Source organism: Alternaria ethzedia, assembly GCF_023757985.1.
Source record: "Alternaria ethzedia strain BMP 0044 chromosome Unknown scaffold_7, whole genome shotgun sequence".
Taxonomy (NCBI): Eukaryota; Fungi; Ascomycota; class Dothideomycetes; order Pleosporales; family Pleosporaceae; genus Alternaria; species Alternaria ethzedia.
Window position 1 is genome coordinate 313,111 of NW_026056200.1, and position 16,764 is coordinate 329,874.

At 52.3% G+C, this 16,764-nt stretch overlaps 7 protein-coding genes across 7 annotated transcripts; 5 read left to right on the plus strand and 2 right to left on the minus strand.

The window, feature by feature from the left end:
• Window positions 1-1,097: 1,097 nt before the first annotated feature.
• On the plus strand, window positions 1,098-1,316 carry J4E87_003907 (uncharacterized protein; the record flags this gene model as incomplete). The annotated part of the gene is made up of 1 exon (XM_049375531.1): window positions 1,098-1,316. One exon carries the CDS (start codon window positions 1,098-1,100, stop codon window positions 1,314-1,316), a length of 219 nt encoding a protein of 72 aa, XP_049234516.1.
• A 700-nt stretch (window positions 1,317-2,016) lies between these two features.
• On the plus strand, window positions 2,017-2,831 carry J4E87_003908 (uncharacterized protein; the record flags this gene model as incomplete). The annotated part of the gene is made up of 2 exons (XM_049375532.1): window positions 2,017-2,112; window positions 2,166-2,831. 2 exons carry the CDS (start codon window positions 2,017-2,019, stop codon window positions 2,829-2,831), a joined length of 762 nt encoding a protein of 253 aa, XP_049234517.1.
• A 1,280-nt stretch (window positions 2,832-4,111) lies between these two features.
• J4E87_003909 (uncharacterized protein) lies at window positions 4,112-5,947 on the plus strand (the record flags this gene model as incomplete). The annotated part of the gene is made up of 4 exons (XM_049375533.1): window positions 4,112-4,269; window positions 4,318-4,387; window positions 4,437-5,618; window positions 5,672-5,947. 4 exons carry the CDS (start codon window positions 4,112-4,114, stop codon window positions 5,945-5,947), a joined length of 1,686 nt encoding a protein of 561 aa, XP_049234518.1.
• A 693-nt stretch (window positions 5,948-6,640) lies between these two features.
• J4E87_003910 (uncharacterized protein) lies at window positions 6,641-7,750 on the minus strand (the record flags this gene model as incomplete). Its single annotated transcript, XM_049375534.1, has 1 exon — window positions 6,641-7,750. One exon carries the CDS (start codon window positions 7,748-7,750, stop codon window positions 6,641-6,643), a length of 1,110 nt encoding a protein of 369 aa, XP_049234519.1.
• A 1,126-nt stretch (window positions 7,751-8,876) lies between these two features.
• J4E87_003911 (uncharacterized protein) lies at window positions 8,877-10,120 on the plus strand (the record flags this gene model as incomplete). Its single annotated transcript, XM_049375535.1, has 4 exons — window positions 8,877-8,959; window positions 9,080-9,464; window positions 9,521-9,985; window positions 10,034-10,120. The coding sequence occupies 4 exons, from the start codon at window positions 8,877-8,879 to the stop codon at window positions 10,118-10,120; spliced, it is 1,020 nt and encodes a 339-aa protein (XP_049234520.1).
• Window positions 10,121-11,181: 1,061 nt separating this feature from the next.
• On the minus strand, window positions 11,182-12,310 carry J4E87_003912 (uncharacterized protein; the record flags this gene model as incomplete). Its single annotated transcript, XM_049375536.1, has 3 exons — window positions 11,182-11,543; window positions 11,595-12,145; window positions 12,207-12,310. The coding sequence occupies 3 exons, from the start codon at window positions 12,308-12,310 to the stop codon at window positions 11,182-11,184; spliced, it is 1,017 nt and encodes a 338-aa protein (XP_049234521.1).
• A 643-nt stretch (window positions 12,311-12,953) lies between these two features.
• Window positions 12,954-16,353, plus strand: J4E87_003913 (uncharacterized protein; the record flags this gene model as incomplete). The annotated part of the gene is made up of 5 exons (XM_049375537.1): window positions 12,954-13,001; window positions 13,078-13,937; window positions 13,991-14,222; window positions 14,270-14,583; window positions 14,634-16,353. 5 exons carry the CDS (start codon window positions 12,954-12,956, stop codon window positions 16,351-16,353), a joined length of 3,174 nt encoding a protein of 1,057 aa, XP_049234522.1.
• Window positions 16,354-16,764: the final 411 nt, after the last annotated feature.

The following is a 16,764-nucleotide window of genomic DNA, read 5'->3' on the forward strand; positions in this document are numbered from 1 at the left end:
TCTGTGTGACCTTTGGCGCAACGAGATTGGTTCTGGGCGTGGAAAGTGAGAATGAGATGTCGCTTCTCCAGGTACCTAAGGTCAGCAGCGAATGCACTTACAAAACAACTTCAATGGAGTATTTTGGTCAGGTGAAAAAGGGTGGATATGCAGTAAGCTCGAGGGATGGCTGGGAACCATGCGGCCTATTTGTGCGAACTGTCGGTGAAAAGAGCGTTTTTCCTGCGTCCAATCACAGCCGAGCGGGCGGCATGATTACGTGAGACCACCAGCAATCAGACGAGTTGGTCCTCACCACCAACGAGCCATCGCAGCACTGCACGCAGTACAACAACAAGATATCATGGCGCGGTGTTGGTAGCACGCAGCTGTCAGCTTACCGAGTCGTCCGGCAGTTGCGACGTGGTCGGCCATTGTGACCACCCTGCTTGACTCGCCGTCACTTCTTTCGTGGGTGGATACCTGGGCACCTATGCTTCGGGACATTCGGGGGAATGCGGTGTACAGCCAGTAGAGCGAGGACCGAGAACGCAGGAGTATCCGAGGATGCGCACCCAACCCGGCACCAGCTGCAACTTACATCAAAACGCCCTGCAGGGCTCCATGCCCGAGCGAGCTCCTAGGCCGGGCGCCGGAACCTCTGCAACGAAAGCGTCTCACCATGGTCTCTTGGCCCGCCTTGCATTTGAAACAATCACCATATCATACAGTCGCCTTACGTCCAACATGGCTCTACACGCCGTGTGTATGGCCTTTTCTGTAAACATCATGCGATCTGCCAAGGATGCTAAGAGGTCAGGTCATGCGCGAAACGAGTCTGGTTTGGCCGTCGCGCTGCCGCTTGAGCGGCTCTGCGGTGGAGATACATGAACGCTAAGTGCCGCATTTTGCGCATTTCTGTAGCTGCCATTGAACATCGCGTTTCCTTTCCTTACTTCGATTCTTCAACATCGCTGGCGATATCTTTATACATTCGTTTTAGTGGCAGCCGGCTGTCTGAACCCTGATCATCATCGCAAGCTCGTCCTCCCCCCGGCAGAACGAATACTATCGCAGGGACCTCCCCAAGTCCAACGAACGCAACCAACAAATACACCATGGCTTTCGAATGGCTTGCACCAATCCTCACCCCTGCGGCCCTGCGCTCGGTACAAAACGACGGCCGGCCGGTCATCACCCTCTTCCTCGTCATCTTCGGCCTATCAGTCTTCGGTACCCTGATATGGTACGTCCACTTCGTCACATCTAAGATGTACCCGAAAAAGAAGGATCCGAATGCAAAGAAGGGCCCGTTGCTTGGCTTCATCAAGCGGTGATCTTGGAAAGAGAGCGGAAGAAGGATGCTGGGCTCGACGTAAAACGGGCGGGAAATGGCCATGTACAACTCTACAGCTGCTGGTATAATGACACCGACTATACTATATCGACAAGTCGAATCTCCGTCGAGCCTAAATCAACATCCTCGGCCTACACCAACCTCTCTTCGACCGGACACCTGGACCCAAATCTTGCTGGAGCATTGAAGCGCGCATCAAATTATTCCCCTCGTTGCATAGGCTGGAGACAGATTACCTACGAGTACACGATGTTCTCGTCTTGGAGCCAACGACTTGCTGTACTTTCATATTCAATACATAATTCAACCCTTCACATGACCTCTTTCATCGTACGCCAAAGATCATTGTGCTTCTGCGATAACCATGCAACATCTGCTACAAAGTCTTCTCAAATGCTTGCTACAGGCTGCACAATCTTCTCCGAAGCTTATCGGCACTCGTGAGATTCATCGGTAGTAACGAACCAATGACGTATGACCTTATCCACTCTGTTCACGTCAACGCAGCAATTTCAAGTACGGTTCGCCACATCAAATTTATCCACTCATCATATCTTATGTCACTAGATATGTGGGTGCATCGGAGTGCTATAAGATCTGATGGAAAGATCCCACTTCACCTCCCTCTACAAAACACGTCTTGAGAAGTTGCCATCATGTCTGCTCCATCGAACCCAACAATGTTTCCTCTACAGGGTAAGGTTGCCATCGTCACAGGCGCTTCGCGAGGGATTGGGGCTGGCTTGGCGTTAGAGCTGGCGCGAAGAGGAGCAAAGGTTAGTCCAACGACTTCGAATCAAGTCAATCAAGACACTCATATGTGAAATAGGTCACGCTCGTCTACACATCGCCAAAGAGCGGAAAGCTAGCGGAGGAGGTTGCATCAAAGATCGAATCACTTGGCAATGGTAGCGCATCAAGAATTGTTCAGGCGGACCTTAGACAACTCGATGCGCCTGAAAAGATTGTGTTAGCGACCAGGGAAGCGTTCGGTGACAAGATCGACATCTTGATCAACAACGCTGGTGTTTTGATGAACAGATCTATCACGGAGACAACAGCAGAAGACTACGCCGCCATATTCGACGTCAACGTTCGCGCGCCTCTTCTGCTAACCAAAGCAGTTGTTCCACATCTACGAGCACCAGGCCGCATCATAAACATGTCGTCCATAGGCGCCCGCCTAGGTTTCGCGAACCTAACTCTCTACACCGCATCCAAGGCAGCGATAGAAGGCGTGACTCGGAGTCTGGCACAAGAGCTAGGCGCTGCAGGACACACCGTCAACGCGGTTGCGCCTGGCCCCACCGAATCAGAGATGCTGGACGATGTGCCAAAGGACATCGTGGAGGCCCAGTTGAAGCAAACTGCTGTTGAGAACAGGGTAGGGACTGTGGACGACATCGCAAGAATCGTGGCCTGGCTTTGTGGCGACGACGCGAAATGGGTTTCGGGTCAGGCGATATCCGCATCTGGTGGTTTCCTGAAGCTGTAGTGGATTCTGTCATTGTTTTAGCACCAAAGCTTCTTGTTTGATATGGAAGCGTCAGGTGGATCTGGGCCACGGTGTTTTGGTTCCAAGACCGGAGATGTTTGGACGGGAATAGATCGGATTTAGCAGCTACGCACCGTTCAAAACATGCAGCATGCAAAATACCACCGACCGAGTACGATTTCCGATCAGAAGTCGATGACGCCACAGCCGTTGGATCGTCGACATGTGAAGACCTGTGCGTGTATGCAGAGCGAACGTCGTATGGGAGCAGTCGAATGAATTGCAATCATGAGACTGGACGTGATCAGTCGTGGAACCCATCCCAAGCTTCAGCCAAGGCGTGCGAACACCAAGCGCATCCGCCCCTTACAGCTGTCACTTTCAGCCATGCCGCGAGATTATCGTGTACCATCGAAGCTTGTAACCAGGTCCACATGGGAAGGCGGTCGAAAGTCGGAGCATGGCGATGAAGTCAAGGCCACCATCGGCAGTTGAGGCTCAACCCACCGACTGCCTAGGCAGGGGCGAGGTGCCCAGGGAGGCGCCCCATTCTAACGCACTAGGTTTTAGCCTCCCACGTCCCAAACACCTCTCAAACGCCTCGCTCTGCCATTTCGCATGCCGAAGACTAAAGCGCATGGCCATTCATGTTTCAGGGCTCCATCTTGGCATGCGTCTAGCCCTAGCCACGCCATTCCGCGTCCCTAATTGGTCATGATCCCGTTGCGATACGCGCTGGTAGACGGCGGAGCTTGCTGTGTCGCAGCTCGCAGTGCAAAGCCATGGAAGATGGTTCGACTTCTGCTACCGTTTCGCTCTTTGGGCCCTGGATTGCTCATCTTCCAAGCCATCTGACGAACTGATACCCTTGATCCACTTCGCTAATGGCAGAGCGGACCTGACTTGTCCTGCCCCCCGTCGTAGCCGCTTTTCTCTCTGTTCGCCGCCTTGCAACGTTGGCTTATAGGCTTTTGTTTCCCCTACTCACCCCAAGACTCGACCGATTTCATGCCGGTGCCTCTTTAGCCGGGTGACTGAACGCCTCTTCCTGTACCTTTTCTCTTCTTTTGTGCGGGCACTTTTAGTAAGTCAATCCATTCTTTCACGTGGCTTCTGTACCATGGCGTCGTTGTCCCTGGTGGCTTTGATCTAACCTTTGTACAGATTACTTAGACATTCTTTGATCTCATTGCTACTTCGGCCACATTCAGCAGGTCTGAAGATCATCGGCATCCACAACACGCACCCAATCGCTGCTACGTTCGCTTCTTCTGTCAACTATGTCGTACACCACCAGTCTCACAGGTCGCGAGCGGTCACGATGGCCGCCGCTGACGCGCATGCTCATGTCCGGAGAGATGTCGGACCAAAAGGCGCGAGAGTTGACCCGGAAAGAGAAGTTCGATGTGTGGATGGTCAATGAGGGTTACCGAAGATTGTATGTTGCACTACACCGCATGTGAAGAGCCTCAACTAACGTATATAGTTTTGTTTTTACATTTGCGATATTGCACGTCATGGTCTTCGTCTTTGGTATGATGAACTATGGGCTAAAGGTATGGAAGAATAGCTCAGATCACGACGAATACCGCTCACACATCCTAGGACAACTCCATTGGTTCAAGACAAACCTTTGGTCTGACCTTCCCCATTGCTCGTTCAGCCGCTCTCGTATTACACGTCGACGTTGCCTTCATCCTCTTCCCGGTGTGCAGGAACTTAATCTCCATGGCTCGTCGTACGCCGTTGAACGACGTTATTCCGTTCGACAAGAACATCACCTTCCACAAGCTGGTCGCCTGGTCTATCGTCTTCTTCTCGTGGGTCCACACTATCGCCCATTGGAACAACCTTGCCAAGTTTTCGGCTTCCAACAACCTGGGATTCATGGGCTTCATCCTTGCCAACCTTGCAACTGGACCCGGATGGAGTGGTTACGTTATGCTGACTGCTCTCATGGCGATCGCTGTCACGGCTGCGGAGAAGGCTCGTCGCGCCAACTTCGAACGATTCTGGTACATGCACCATCTGTTCATCGTCTTCTTCATTTTCTGGTCCATCCACGGAGCCTTCTGCATGATCCAGCCCGACTTTGCGCCCTTCTGCGACGGTATCGGTGTCTTCTGGGAGTACTGGATGTATGGTGGATTTGCGTACCTGGCCGAGCGAATTGCCCGTGAAGTACGAGGACGACACAAGACGTACATCTCCAAGGTCATCCAGCATCCCAGCAACGTTTGCGAAGTTCAGATCAAGAAGGAGCACACCAAGACCCGCGCTGGACAGTACATCTTCTTGTGCTGCCCTGAGATCTCCATCTGGCAATACCATCCCTTCACGCTTACCAGCGCACCCGAGGAAGACTACATCTCTGTCCACATTCGTATGGTTGGTAACTTCACCAAGGCCTTCGGTCAGGCGCTTGGCTGCAACACAGACAAGAAGCCAGCTGGCGAGAAGGGCGAGAAGGGCGGGTCCAGCGAGGAGATTGCCCTGCGTCAAATTCTTCCCCGAGTCTACATTGACGGTCCTTTCGGTTCGGCCTCTGAGGATGTGTTCAAGTTCGAAGTCGCCGTCCTCTGTGGTGCCGGTATCGGTGTCACTCCTTTCGCGTCCATTCTTAAGAGTATCTGGTATCGCATGAACTACCCTCAAGGATCCCGTACGAGACTGAGGAAGGTCTACTTCTTCTGGATTTGCAGAGACTTCGGATCTTTCGAATGGTTCAGATCGTTGCTGCTGGCTATTGAGGCGCAAGATATCGATGATCACATCGAGATCCACACCGTAAGTTTCATGTCCATCGCTGGCTCTTAGCAGTCTACTAACCATCTTCACAGTACCTCACAGCAAAGATCAAGGCAGACGACGCGACAAACATCATGATCAACGACGCAAACGCAGAGCAAGACGCCATCACCGGTCTCCGCGCACCCACAAACTTCGGTCGTCCCAACTGGGACATGATCTTCAAGTCCATTCGCAAGATTCACTCACCCGCCGAAGCCGGTGTCTTCTTCTGTGGACCCAAGGGTCTTGGTTCCACGCTCCACGTCAAGTGCAACATGTATTCTGAGCCAGGCTTTAGTTACGTGTGGGGCAAAGAGAACTTCTAGACGCAGTCGGGGGGATTACGATAAGGAATGGGAGAAAAAGATGATAAGTATACCATTTGCTATATTGAGCGAATTGTCACTTATTACATGGTTGTATATAATTCGCTCCTCTTTTTGGTTGTTGTTGGTTAATCTTGAAAGCTGCAAGCGGCTGAAGACACATGTTCAATGTCTACGATATCCCATAGAATTCTTAATGATGCAATTCGAATACCAAATGTCAGCATCCGCAACATCCCATGTCGATCTACCTGTCCAGACTTGCCAATTCCAAGATCAGCCTAATTAGCCTGGTTCCCTCAGATTTCAGGCAGCCGTCGATACCAAGTACCAGTATCACGCCACTGTCGTTCATGCGTCCAAGCCACTCAAACACTCCGAAACCCTGCGTGCCGCATCGCGAGATGAACCGCTCCTCGCCACGGGTAACGGCAATGCTCGGACTCCGCGGGATCTACGCTTGTTACCGAGCGATGGGGCTGGGTGGTCCTTGTCAGGACGCGGTGGTCATGGGTGGGCCGCGGACAGTGTGACGCAAACTCGGGAGAGGAGACGGTGGTCAAGCTTTTGGTGTCTCGGGAGCCAAGAGCTTGGTGTCGGAGCATGTGAATGATTACAAATATGATGATCGATGGAGGGTGAACCCTATAGTTTGCTTACGATGAATTGGTCATCGTGATACTTTGGTATGTTCTACATTCCTTTTTTCCAACCCTTCGCTGACCAATCGTTAATCTCTACCAATCCTTCTATCTCCCTCACTCCGGGCTTGATGCCCTCGCCGACACTGGTATCATGGGCTCCAATGACCCACACGTTATCTTTCCGCGAATATTCTCTCGTGCGCAGCATTGTATCCACTGCCTGTTCTGGGTCGGCGTGCATGCCTGACTTCGCATATGGTGGTCTCGCAGTGCGCTTGGGCTCTTTGAGAACGTCAAGGTGGTGGTAACAGTCACCAGCGAGCAGTACAAACGTACTCTCTTTGTCATTCGAGCTCGATGTTGTTCGCACTAGCATCATTTGATGGCCCGGAGAATGTCCTGGCGCGTCCACGATGTATGCTGAGCCGTCACCGAAGACGTCATATGCGCGATCAAATGCACCGAGACCAATCCATTCAGGCTTCTTTAGATCGACAGCAGCGTACTTTCCCTTTACCAAGCCTTCCATGACCTGACCTGCCCTCTTATCTCCTGCTTCTCTCAAAACATCGTCTGGTACATAGCTCTCCACAATCTTTCTGCTACCATCAACCGGCAAAGTCTCGCTAAGCGTAGGAGCCTTCTCGTCGACCGGATAACCCGGTCTCGCGTAGGTACAGCAGGTCGGTCCAACCCACAGCTCCGCCTCCTCAAACCCAGCTTTGGCTCCATCGCCAACATGATCAAAGTGCATGTGCGAGAAGATAACGGCGTTGACTTTGTCGGGCTGTTGATCAGGTGATCCATGCTCTTGCAGTATCTCGGCTGGAGACTTTGGCTCGCACTTGAAGTTTGGTAAAGCGCCTTCGACGAGAAGAGGCGGAAGGTTCTCCAGATCTTTTCGCATGCCTAGGTCGAAAATGTACTTATTCCCGGTGGCTGTGTGCTCGATGAGGAACACGTAATCTGGAGCATAGAACGACTTGCGTTTTCCATTCTCGTCTTTAGAGTCGTTCGGGTCTTGCGGCTTGTCCGGACCGGGAAGCAAGACCATGTCTGTAGGGATGTGGATGCCGCCGGCCTGAATGAGGTGGACTTTGCATGTTGCGGTGGATGACGGTATGGAATGCCATGGTAATTGATTTGATGACTCGGACATGATTGTGGTAGATACAGAGTGCTATTGGGATGGGAGTGTGCTGGCGAGGTGGGTACATTTAAACAGACTGTATAGTTACTGACCTTAGTATGACATGCCCTTGTATCGATGACGTCAATCACATCCATTTCCACTATTGTACCGTGTATTGCGTACAAGCCCGCTCAGATTCCAGCTGAAGCTTGAGAGTGGCAAGCTATAACCTATATCTCGTAAGCATACATGCGAAAGTATCCTGCTTGATTGCTGCATTTCGAGATCATGTCGGCGCCCGCGCACACATCCATCTTGTGGTGAGGTTCGAATCAAACTCGCGTGAGCGCCGACTTGTCTTGCTCTTCGGAAGATTGTATCGTCTTGTATGCTGGAACTTTTACACCTAGGCATTCCCATCACAGAATGACGGAAGGGCGACCCGAGAGGGTTTGGAAGGGCCTTTCACCAAATGCGGACTAGAGTGACGCGCTAGTCACGCGAGCAATCACCTAGGCGGACGCGTCTACCAGCTTCCTCTCATCTTCTCTTAGCACTCTTCTTCCCAGCTCATTTCGTACCGAGACGCAGCCGTTCACGGCAGCAGGTCCTTCGAGGTCATCTGAGGCATACGAATCCACTCGGTGGAAGTTGATCACTCGCACTAACCATGACAAACTCATCCCCTCAGCCTACAGCAGCTTCGCCTGATCCGCATAAGCCTCAACAAGTGCTGGAGGATTCCACAGAAGTCCCGACTCGAGGTTCCCAGCAGGTCCCCGTTCTGACACCAGCACTGCGATCTTCAGATCCCTACGCTCTACAATGGTTGCCCTCTCGTCCGCCAACTCCACCACAACCGACATCAGCACCTGTGCAAGGACTGCATTGTCCCCAGGCAGTCCCGTTTCAGCAACTTACCCTTGATGGTCTGAATAACGATGTTCTTGCCATCGTTATAGACTACATTCACGAGGAATCCACAATGCAGGTCTGCCACTGGAACTGGAATATCGGGCGCAAGGAACCGAAGACGGGCTTTGGCTTTCGTGCTAAAGGCACTTCGCTTTTCTGCCTGTCACTAGTGAGCAAGAGAATGCGAGCAATCTCTATTCCCAAGCTTTTCGCGCATGTTTTCCGTTGCGCCTCTTCCATGGGCGCCCTCAATCGACGCTTGAGAGATTTGGAAGGCAATCCGCTTATTCCATCCCTTCCTGAGGTTCTACCAGCCATCAAGTATGTATGGGTCTGTATTATGGATAGTTTGGGCATTCGGGTCGTTTCTATGCTAATCTCATAAATCCAAAGGGCTTGTGATATAGTCACCACGTCGAGAGGCAAGACAACATTCTGCAGGACTCGACTTGCCAAGGCTCTTCCGAAGATGGTGTCTCTCGTTGAGCTGTCCATTACACATCGTAAGGACGTCGATATATCCGGCCTACGAGCGACCTTCCAGCGCCATGAAGTTACTCTTCCCAAGGTCCTACGTCTACGCATTCTGTCACATGGCGACTGGTCATTCCTGGTGGAGGCCTGTCCTAACACCGAAACACTGGCTCTTGAGTACAACCTTGGTCACGATGGTCTGATGGAGACGGTCGCAACTCTCAAGAGATTGAAACTTGTCGAAATTTGCTGTGACGCGTGGCAACTGGAAGACATACAACGCTTGCACCAGTATTTACCAGATCTCCAGAGCTTGGTCTTGAGAGGCGCAATTGGCCATGAACAGATCAGTGTACGAGCGCATAGTGCTACTCGTTGTAACGTTTTTTCATGTTAATTTATACTTAGAGTTTCGCAACCGCTTTCGGCTTGTTTCAGAGGCTCACCAATCTCTCCATTACTGCCAGGCAAGAGATCACCGATGAAGATGAGGAAGAGCAGTTCTCCGATGACGATTCAGGAGATGGCAGCGCCGTTGGGGATATGTATTGGGAACATGAGCTCGACGAAGAGCAAAGTTTCGTAGCTAGGAGTTTCTTCGAACACTGCCATGTACTCGAAACGCTGTCCCTGGTGCGCGTTGGCGAGACCACGCCGTGGTACCCCGTACGTGGAAACGATGGAGCTCTCGAGTCGGTTTACTCTCCACAAATGGACCGCCAGGCGTGGAATGATACCTACATGCTGGAAAGACAGGAACACGATGACGAGGGCTTCCCTAGGCTCTTCACTTTTCGCCGACAAACCGAGTACGATGAAAGCTGGGATAATCCTAGTTATGAGGATCAGAGTCGTGAGGCCACGGAGCACAGGGTAAGTGGAACCATTCTGTAAAGTCGAAATACATTTAACATAGATCAGCTTAAGGAGCGAGACAGGTACTATGCTATCAAGCAGGAGGCTCTCGGGCTGGGCCTGTGGGAAGGAGACTCTAGATGGCATGGTTAACTCACGTACCGTCGCGTACATCGGCATACATGGATATGTCATTACTCGGCAGCCGACTGGAGGATACTTGTCAACCCGCACAAATATCTTCGTAGATTACATGACACTGCTATGAGCATCGCTACCGATGAGACGCAGTTTGTACCGCGACTATGAGACCTACCTTCCTATCAACGTGATTCATAGCTGTTTCACGTACCCTCAATCGGCTCACTCCATCTTCCCCTACAAGACTGTGCACTTTTTCTTCGCCTTACACTCATCACACTCGCCGCCCTCCTCCTCTTGATATACCACCTCCAAGTTCTCCAAAAGGTCCGGGCATCGCGCACCTCTACGATTAGAATCCTGGCACCCGTTCAACGTAGTGTCGTCATGTGTTGGCCACTATATCGAAGTCAGTATATGTCTTATATACATTTCGTATGCCTCGGATCTTACCTCAGCGTATGGGTCTGATTGATTAGCATCCTCTTCGGCACTTGGGCGTTGGCGGCCTGGTTTGTGGATAGGAGAAACATGGCCGCATGCGTACTTTGTAGGTCGGAGGTAGCACATCTGTAGTTACGGATGCTGTGGATTTGCAGTAGGTGGTAGGAGTAAAGTATTGGAGCTACAGCGATACCAATGAGTTGTAAGTCTAATGTGCGTGATCACCTGGGCAGTGTTCCTAATTGTTGATAAACCTGAGAAGTAAGAAGCGCTAAAACGAAGACCGGTGTGATATAGTGGCACCTTAGCGGAGACTTAGTGTGGCGTTCTAGTTAAGGTTTTCTTTGCGTGAATGGACATTGTTGCTCGGATCTCTTCACAGCCTCCGCACGGCGCCTCCGCTAGCGTGGCCGCAACGATGGTCATGACACATCACCAGCACAGTGTACACAATGGTAGAAATTCAAGAATGCTTACAAGACAGACTATGTGTATAACCGCGGTAACAATCAATGCCAAACGCCAGATTGAAATCAACACAACGCTCGGCCAATCCGCCTCCGTAACCAAGTATAAAGTCGAATATATACACTTGAGATGAAGGTAAGGATATGCCAGCAAGCCAAGGCCTACTTGGCCAGTATCGGTGCTGCCTTACCGGCCTTTTCTGCCGCAATATTCGCCAGCTTCTGGAGCTTCTCGGCGCGTACTTGGCGGAAGTATCGGAATAGCAAGATGAAGGAAAGCTCAATGCGCTCTTTGGTCATCATGAGGAAACCTTGGACGAGCAGGCCCTTGAGGATCTGGGGTCCGATGCCCTTGAATAGCGCCGCCGGGCCTTCGTGTTGTATGATGTATTGCATGACTTCGGTGAAGGACTTGAAAGGCTTTCCGTTCCGGGCTGGTGGAGGTTTCGATTGAAGACCGACTTTCGCGACGATGAGCGGCTGGGTTGCGATTGTGGCAAGCGTCTTGGACATGGCTCCGATGACTGACAGATGTTAGTAGCTTTCCTTGAGTTATGGTAGTGGCCATGGCTTACGGAACGCCTCGAGGGGCTTCAGCGTCTTCTTTCCTGGGTACATGACTTCCCGTAATCGCTGGTACGCTCCGTATGTGATTGATGGGTTGATGACGAGCACCAGACTCGCCCTGAGTCCTCGCCAAAGCCCCGTCCAGCCGTCATCGCCGTTGACCACGTCCATAGCCGTAGCGATCATGCCCTTGCGCTCCGCCTTGCTCATGGTCTGTTGCCTCGTCGTTACGACTGCGACCGGGATTGTGAAAAGCTGGGCGAGCGCTCCCGCGAGCGCTCCAAGGGAGAGTTCGACCGGCGTGCTCGGTGACGTTTGAAGCGTGCGGTTCGCCATGTAGAGGCTGCGTACAACGGTATACCAGTAGAAATAAGCGAAGTTGGTCGATGCTACGCCGAGCAGAGAGCCTCCTATGCCGGCGTATAGTCCAGAAAGACCCTCCTGCGCAAAGACCTTCTGCAACGCGTCGATGGCGCCATCGTAGTGTTCGTGGTCGGCGGGATTGGGGTCGTTGGACGTAGGCGAGCGCTTAACCTGGACCTGTAGTCGCGTCTTGATCCTGAGGTTGTGTTAGTATCTTTGCGTTCTGCCCAAAAAGGCTCGGGGAATCTGCGACGTACAAATCTAGGGGGTAGACAAGGGTGTTTGCGATGACGGCACCAGCGGCGCCTGCGACAGCATTACCCCATGGTGGAAGAGTTTCTACCTTTGACTGGCCGGCCATAGTGGTAGTCGAGCACAGTTGCTAAGGCTTGGCGAAGTGTTGCGACTGCGGAGTGTGTGACGGGCGGAGGATATGGTGTGGAATCAGCGACTAATTCGGACTATCTCATCATGACAGTAATAATCTGAAGACTGGAGATAGCAGCATCGGAAGTTAGAAAAAGCGGGCAGGGGACGTTCATGGTGCCCGCAACGCGATAGCGCTGTCGCATGCATGGCTGACCTCTCCCGAGGTCCTAGAGGCCGAGGTTCAGGTTCGGATGACGACACACCCTGCTCCCTTGGGCCTTCCTTCACCGCAGCCGCTGTCGATCACTTCGGTGAAAGTGAGCAAGCCGTGCCTGGCTGGACATGCCTCTCACGTGGAAGGAGACGTCTAGATTCGTCACTTATGCGCTGGAACTGGCTGTTCCTGCTGCAACTGGCAGTCGCGACGGCCGTTTGGCAGGAACGTGCGTCGCGCTAAAGACTCCGCCCCAGATCACAACATCACAACACCAAAGCACCATCACAGCTTCTTAGTGCGCCTTGACTCCACTCACCCATAGTCAGTCGCATCGCTATGGCACAACGCAAGTAGCTTCGTCGTCGCTGCTAGTATTGGTCAAATTTCTCTTACCGTGTCCTGTCTCAAGCTATTTACGATGGCTGACCGGGCTACTGAGATTGAGGCTTACAAGGCGGCCGCAAGCGTATGTGATACAGACAACTAACTTCTCGCTGCAACATCAAGTCCCGCGTTGTAGTCCCAACTAATCAAGCTACCAGGACTATCGCTCGCGGGTTGACAAAGCCACTACCAAGGATGAAGCATTCAGTCTTGCAATCAGCGTGGCCGAGAACCTCATGGAGGCGATCCAACTATCGTCAAACCCAGACGAAAGGAAGGAGCTCAAGGCGCAATGCAGCGAGATGTTGACTCGTGCCGATCGCATCAAGGCCGATGACACATGGACACCTCTAGTCAAACCCCAGTCCTCCAGCTCCAGAGATGAGCGAGTAGGTCAATGGGCCAAGGAGGTTGCCGGGACTGCAACCCCAGGTACAACCTTTGAAGACTCGACTTCGCGTTCAAACACGTCCCGCTGGGCTCTTTCTTCGACTACAGGACCTATCGACGGTCCAGCAGCTTCAGGTAAATCATCAGCTTCTTCGTTCTCAGCATTCGTTCATCAGTCAGATCTCTCTTCAGCCGTTCCTTCTTTCCAGCAAGATGCGCGCCGAGATTTAATGCCGCTTATTGATCTTTCGGATGACGCCTTTCCAATCGATGTACCAAGTGCAGTCACTGATGCGTCACACGAAGATAGCTCAAACGCCAACATTGACCGTGACAACCATCCGAAGAACGGACACGAATCCGTGTTGAATTCATCTGCAGTGTCACAGCCCTCTAGCGCAGAGTCCCAGCCTGGAGTACCCGAGTCGCAAACAGCAGCTCTAACGCCCTCAACCGCACCTTATTCTCAGATACACAGGCTACGAGAGCCGATTTCGAGCAGGAAACTACCCACAAAAGAAAGCATCATTTTGTTGAAGGCTTCGACAGTCAATGGCTTCAAGTTTCCACCTTGGGACAAGACTCCATCTGCGGATGAATTCGTGTCGGAAGGCGAGGCTGCCTACACGTACGTTACCTGATGGTCATACTGGGGGTGTTCAGACATACTGACAGCGACAGGGATACGCGAGATCTGAGTCTGTCTTCATACCAACAGCAGTTCTTTCTCGGTTGGCTGCGTGCCAAAGAAGCTGTGCCGCCACCCTCGCAGTTCCCTAACGGTAGGGCTGGTATCGGGCCCCTGATGTCTAGCACGAGGCCTCTCGATCTTGTACAGGATGCAGCTTCAGATTGCTCGGTGGTCACAAGCTTATGCGCTGGTATTGCTCGCTCAGAACGCGGTCACGATCAGGTTTGCCATCCCCAGAAATTCTGCAGTCTCGGTACTAAATGTGGCAGATGCTCACGAACAAGATATATCCATATGACAAGCACCTTGGAAAGCCGTTAACCTCATCTAATGGCAAGTACATCGTACGACTCAACTTCAACGGCTGTTGGAGAAAGGTGGTTATCGATGATCGACTACCAGTCTCAAAGACACATCGTCTGCTTCATGTCTTCGACCGCCGTAATCCAGCCCTCTTATGGCCAGCACTACTTGAGAAAGCATACCTGAAAGTTCGCGGCGGTTACGATTTCCCTGGAAGCAACTCGTGCAGTGATCTCTGGACCTTGACGGGCTGGATACCAGAACAGGTCTTCTTGCAAGAGTAAGTTGTTTCTTCTCTAATCCCATAGCTGACCATACTAACTCTTATAGGGCCGATACGGTTCCGGATCAGATATGGAAGCGCATACACACCGCCTTCCTGTACGGCGATGTTCTGGTCACAGCAGGTACTGGCAAGATGTCGACCAGGCAGGAGCGTGAACTTGGTCTCGAGGGCCAACACAGTTACGTCGTGCTGGACATGAGGGAGACGGAGCATGATCGTCTGTTGCTTATCAAGAATCCATGGGTCGAAGGCAAAGGCTGGCGCGGTCCTCGCCCTTCGGCTGTGACGGCCATGGATCCGCCTGCGTCTACCTCCAGTCGTGGTTCTAATTACAGCCTTGAGAGTTATCACAGGGATAGTGTCCCCACTCAGGATCGGCCGCATCCGACGACATTCTGGATTGGATTGGAGCAGGTCATACAACACTTCGAGAGCCTGTATCTGAATTGGAACCCTGGTCTTTTCCGCTATCGACAAGACATTCATTTCGAGTGGAACATAGAGTCATCGTCGCCAGGCGGTTGCATTGTCAAGCATCCACAATTCGCCTTTACGTCCAAAGGTGCTGGACCTGTATGGTTTCTTCTTAGTCGCCATTTCCGGGACGTACCAGCAGTCACCAAAGAGGAGTCAGATGCGTTCAACGACGGAAGCATTCGTCCCGACACTCAAGTCAACACCCAAGGGGATGCACCGAAGGGATACATGAGCATATACATTTGCAACGGCCAGGGAGAACGCCTATACATGAAGGACACATACCTGGAATCGAGCGACTACGTTACTACACCGCAATGTCTTCTTCGCAGTGACGCGGATGCCAACTCGACATACACAGTGGTGATCGATCAAGATGACTTACCTCCATCACTGTACACTTTCTCCTTGTCTGCGTTTGCGAACTTTCCGATTACGCTGGAACAGGCGGCGCAGCGGTACCCGTCGCAGAAGACTGAGGAAGGTGCATGGACAAGGCAGACGGCCGGTGGTGGTACAGACTCATCGAAATATTTCGACAATCCTCAGTATTCGCTCACTGTCCGCGAGCGTAGCTCGCTGGCCATCTTACTCACCAGCACGAACCATGAACATCCCCTACACGTCAAACTTGCTCTAGGATACGGAAAGAGGTTATATCGCTTGCAGAGTCGCGATGTGCTAGCAGACTCGGGTGACCATCGCAGTGGATGTGTCCTCGCAGAGATCAAAGACCTTCAACCAGGCTCCTACACAATCATTTGCTCCTTGTTTGAAGCTGGTCTGACTGGTGACTACCAACTCCGAGTTGACAGCACAAGCGAGGTGGTGTTGAAGCAAGTGCCGCGCGACGGGGCGGGATTGCTCTCGATGAAGCTCGCTCCGGCGTGCTTTGGTGCCAGCATACATAAGGTTGCTGCCCCATTGTGGCCTAGGCGCTTAGCTTCGTATACCATCATCGCCAGATTCTCGAAAGCAACGAGCCCTCGCGCCGTCGATTTGGGCAAGCTAGCGCGCAGTCCGTTCCGATTGAGTGTCGAGATGGGTCGAGGCCCGGAGCGCAAGTTCATCATCGCAAGTGAGCAAGGAGAGTACTCTGACACTGCTACGGTTCGGTCCGAGAGCGTCAACATCGATCCGAAGCTCGGGATGCAAGGCGAACTATGGCTCGTTCTTGATAGGCTGTCAGGCTCTGGGGGACCGGTAGAGGAATGGTACGATGTGGAAATCTACACCGACACGCCCAAGGCCTGCGAGATTGGCGTATGGCGGGAATGGGATGATTGATGACTTTACGATAGCGCAGGGTACGATGGACGGCGTTTAGGGGCGGCCGACGGTCATTTGCACTGTCGATCAAATCGATCACGCATTAGCCTGCACGACTGGAGCTTTGGCGTCGTTGTGTGCATTTATTGGAAGCGAGAACGTCAGGCTGCAGCATCACGCTTGAGTCGATGGATTTGCGTCTCAGCAAAATAGATCATGAGTTCTCTTACACATCTCATGCGGTTCCACGTGTGTGAAGTGGGCTATTTGTAGTTGTGAAACCTGGTAGGGGGGAGAGTCGGGTGGCGAGACTGCACCCAATCAAGCGATGCACGATCTGTTATGCATGTCCCTATTGCGCGTTTCGACCTTGCAGCAGACGCGCATCTTGGGATTAGAGGTACGATAACGGCACGCTAAGCAGAAGAA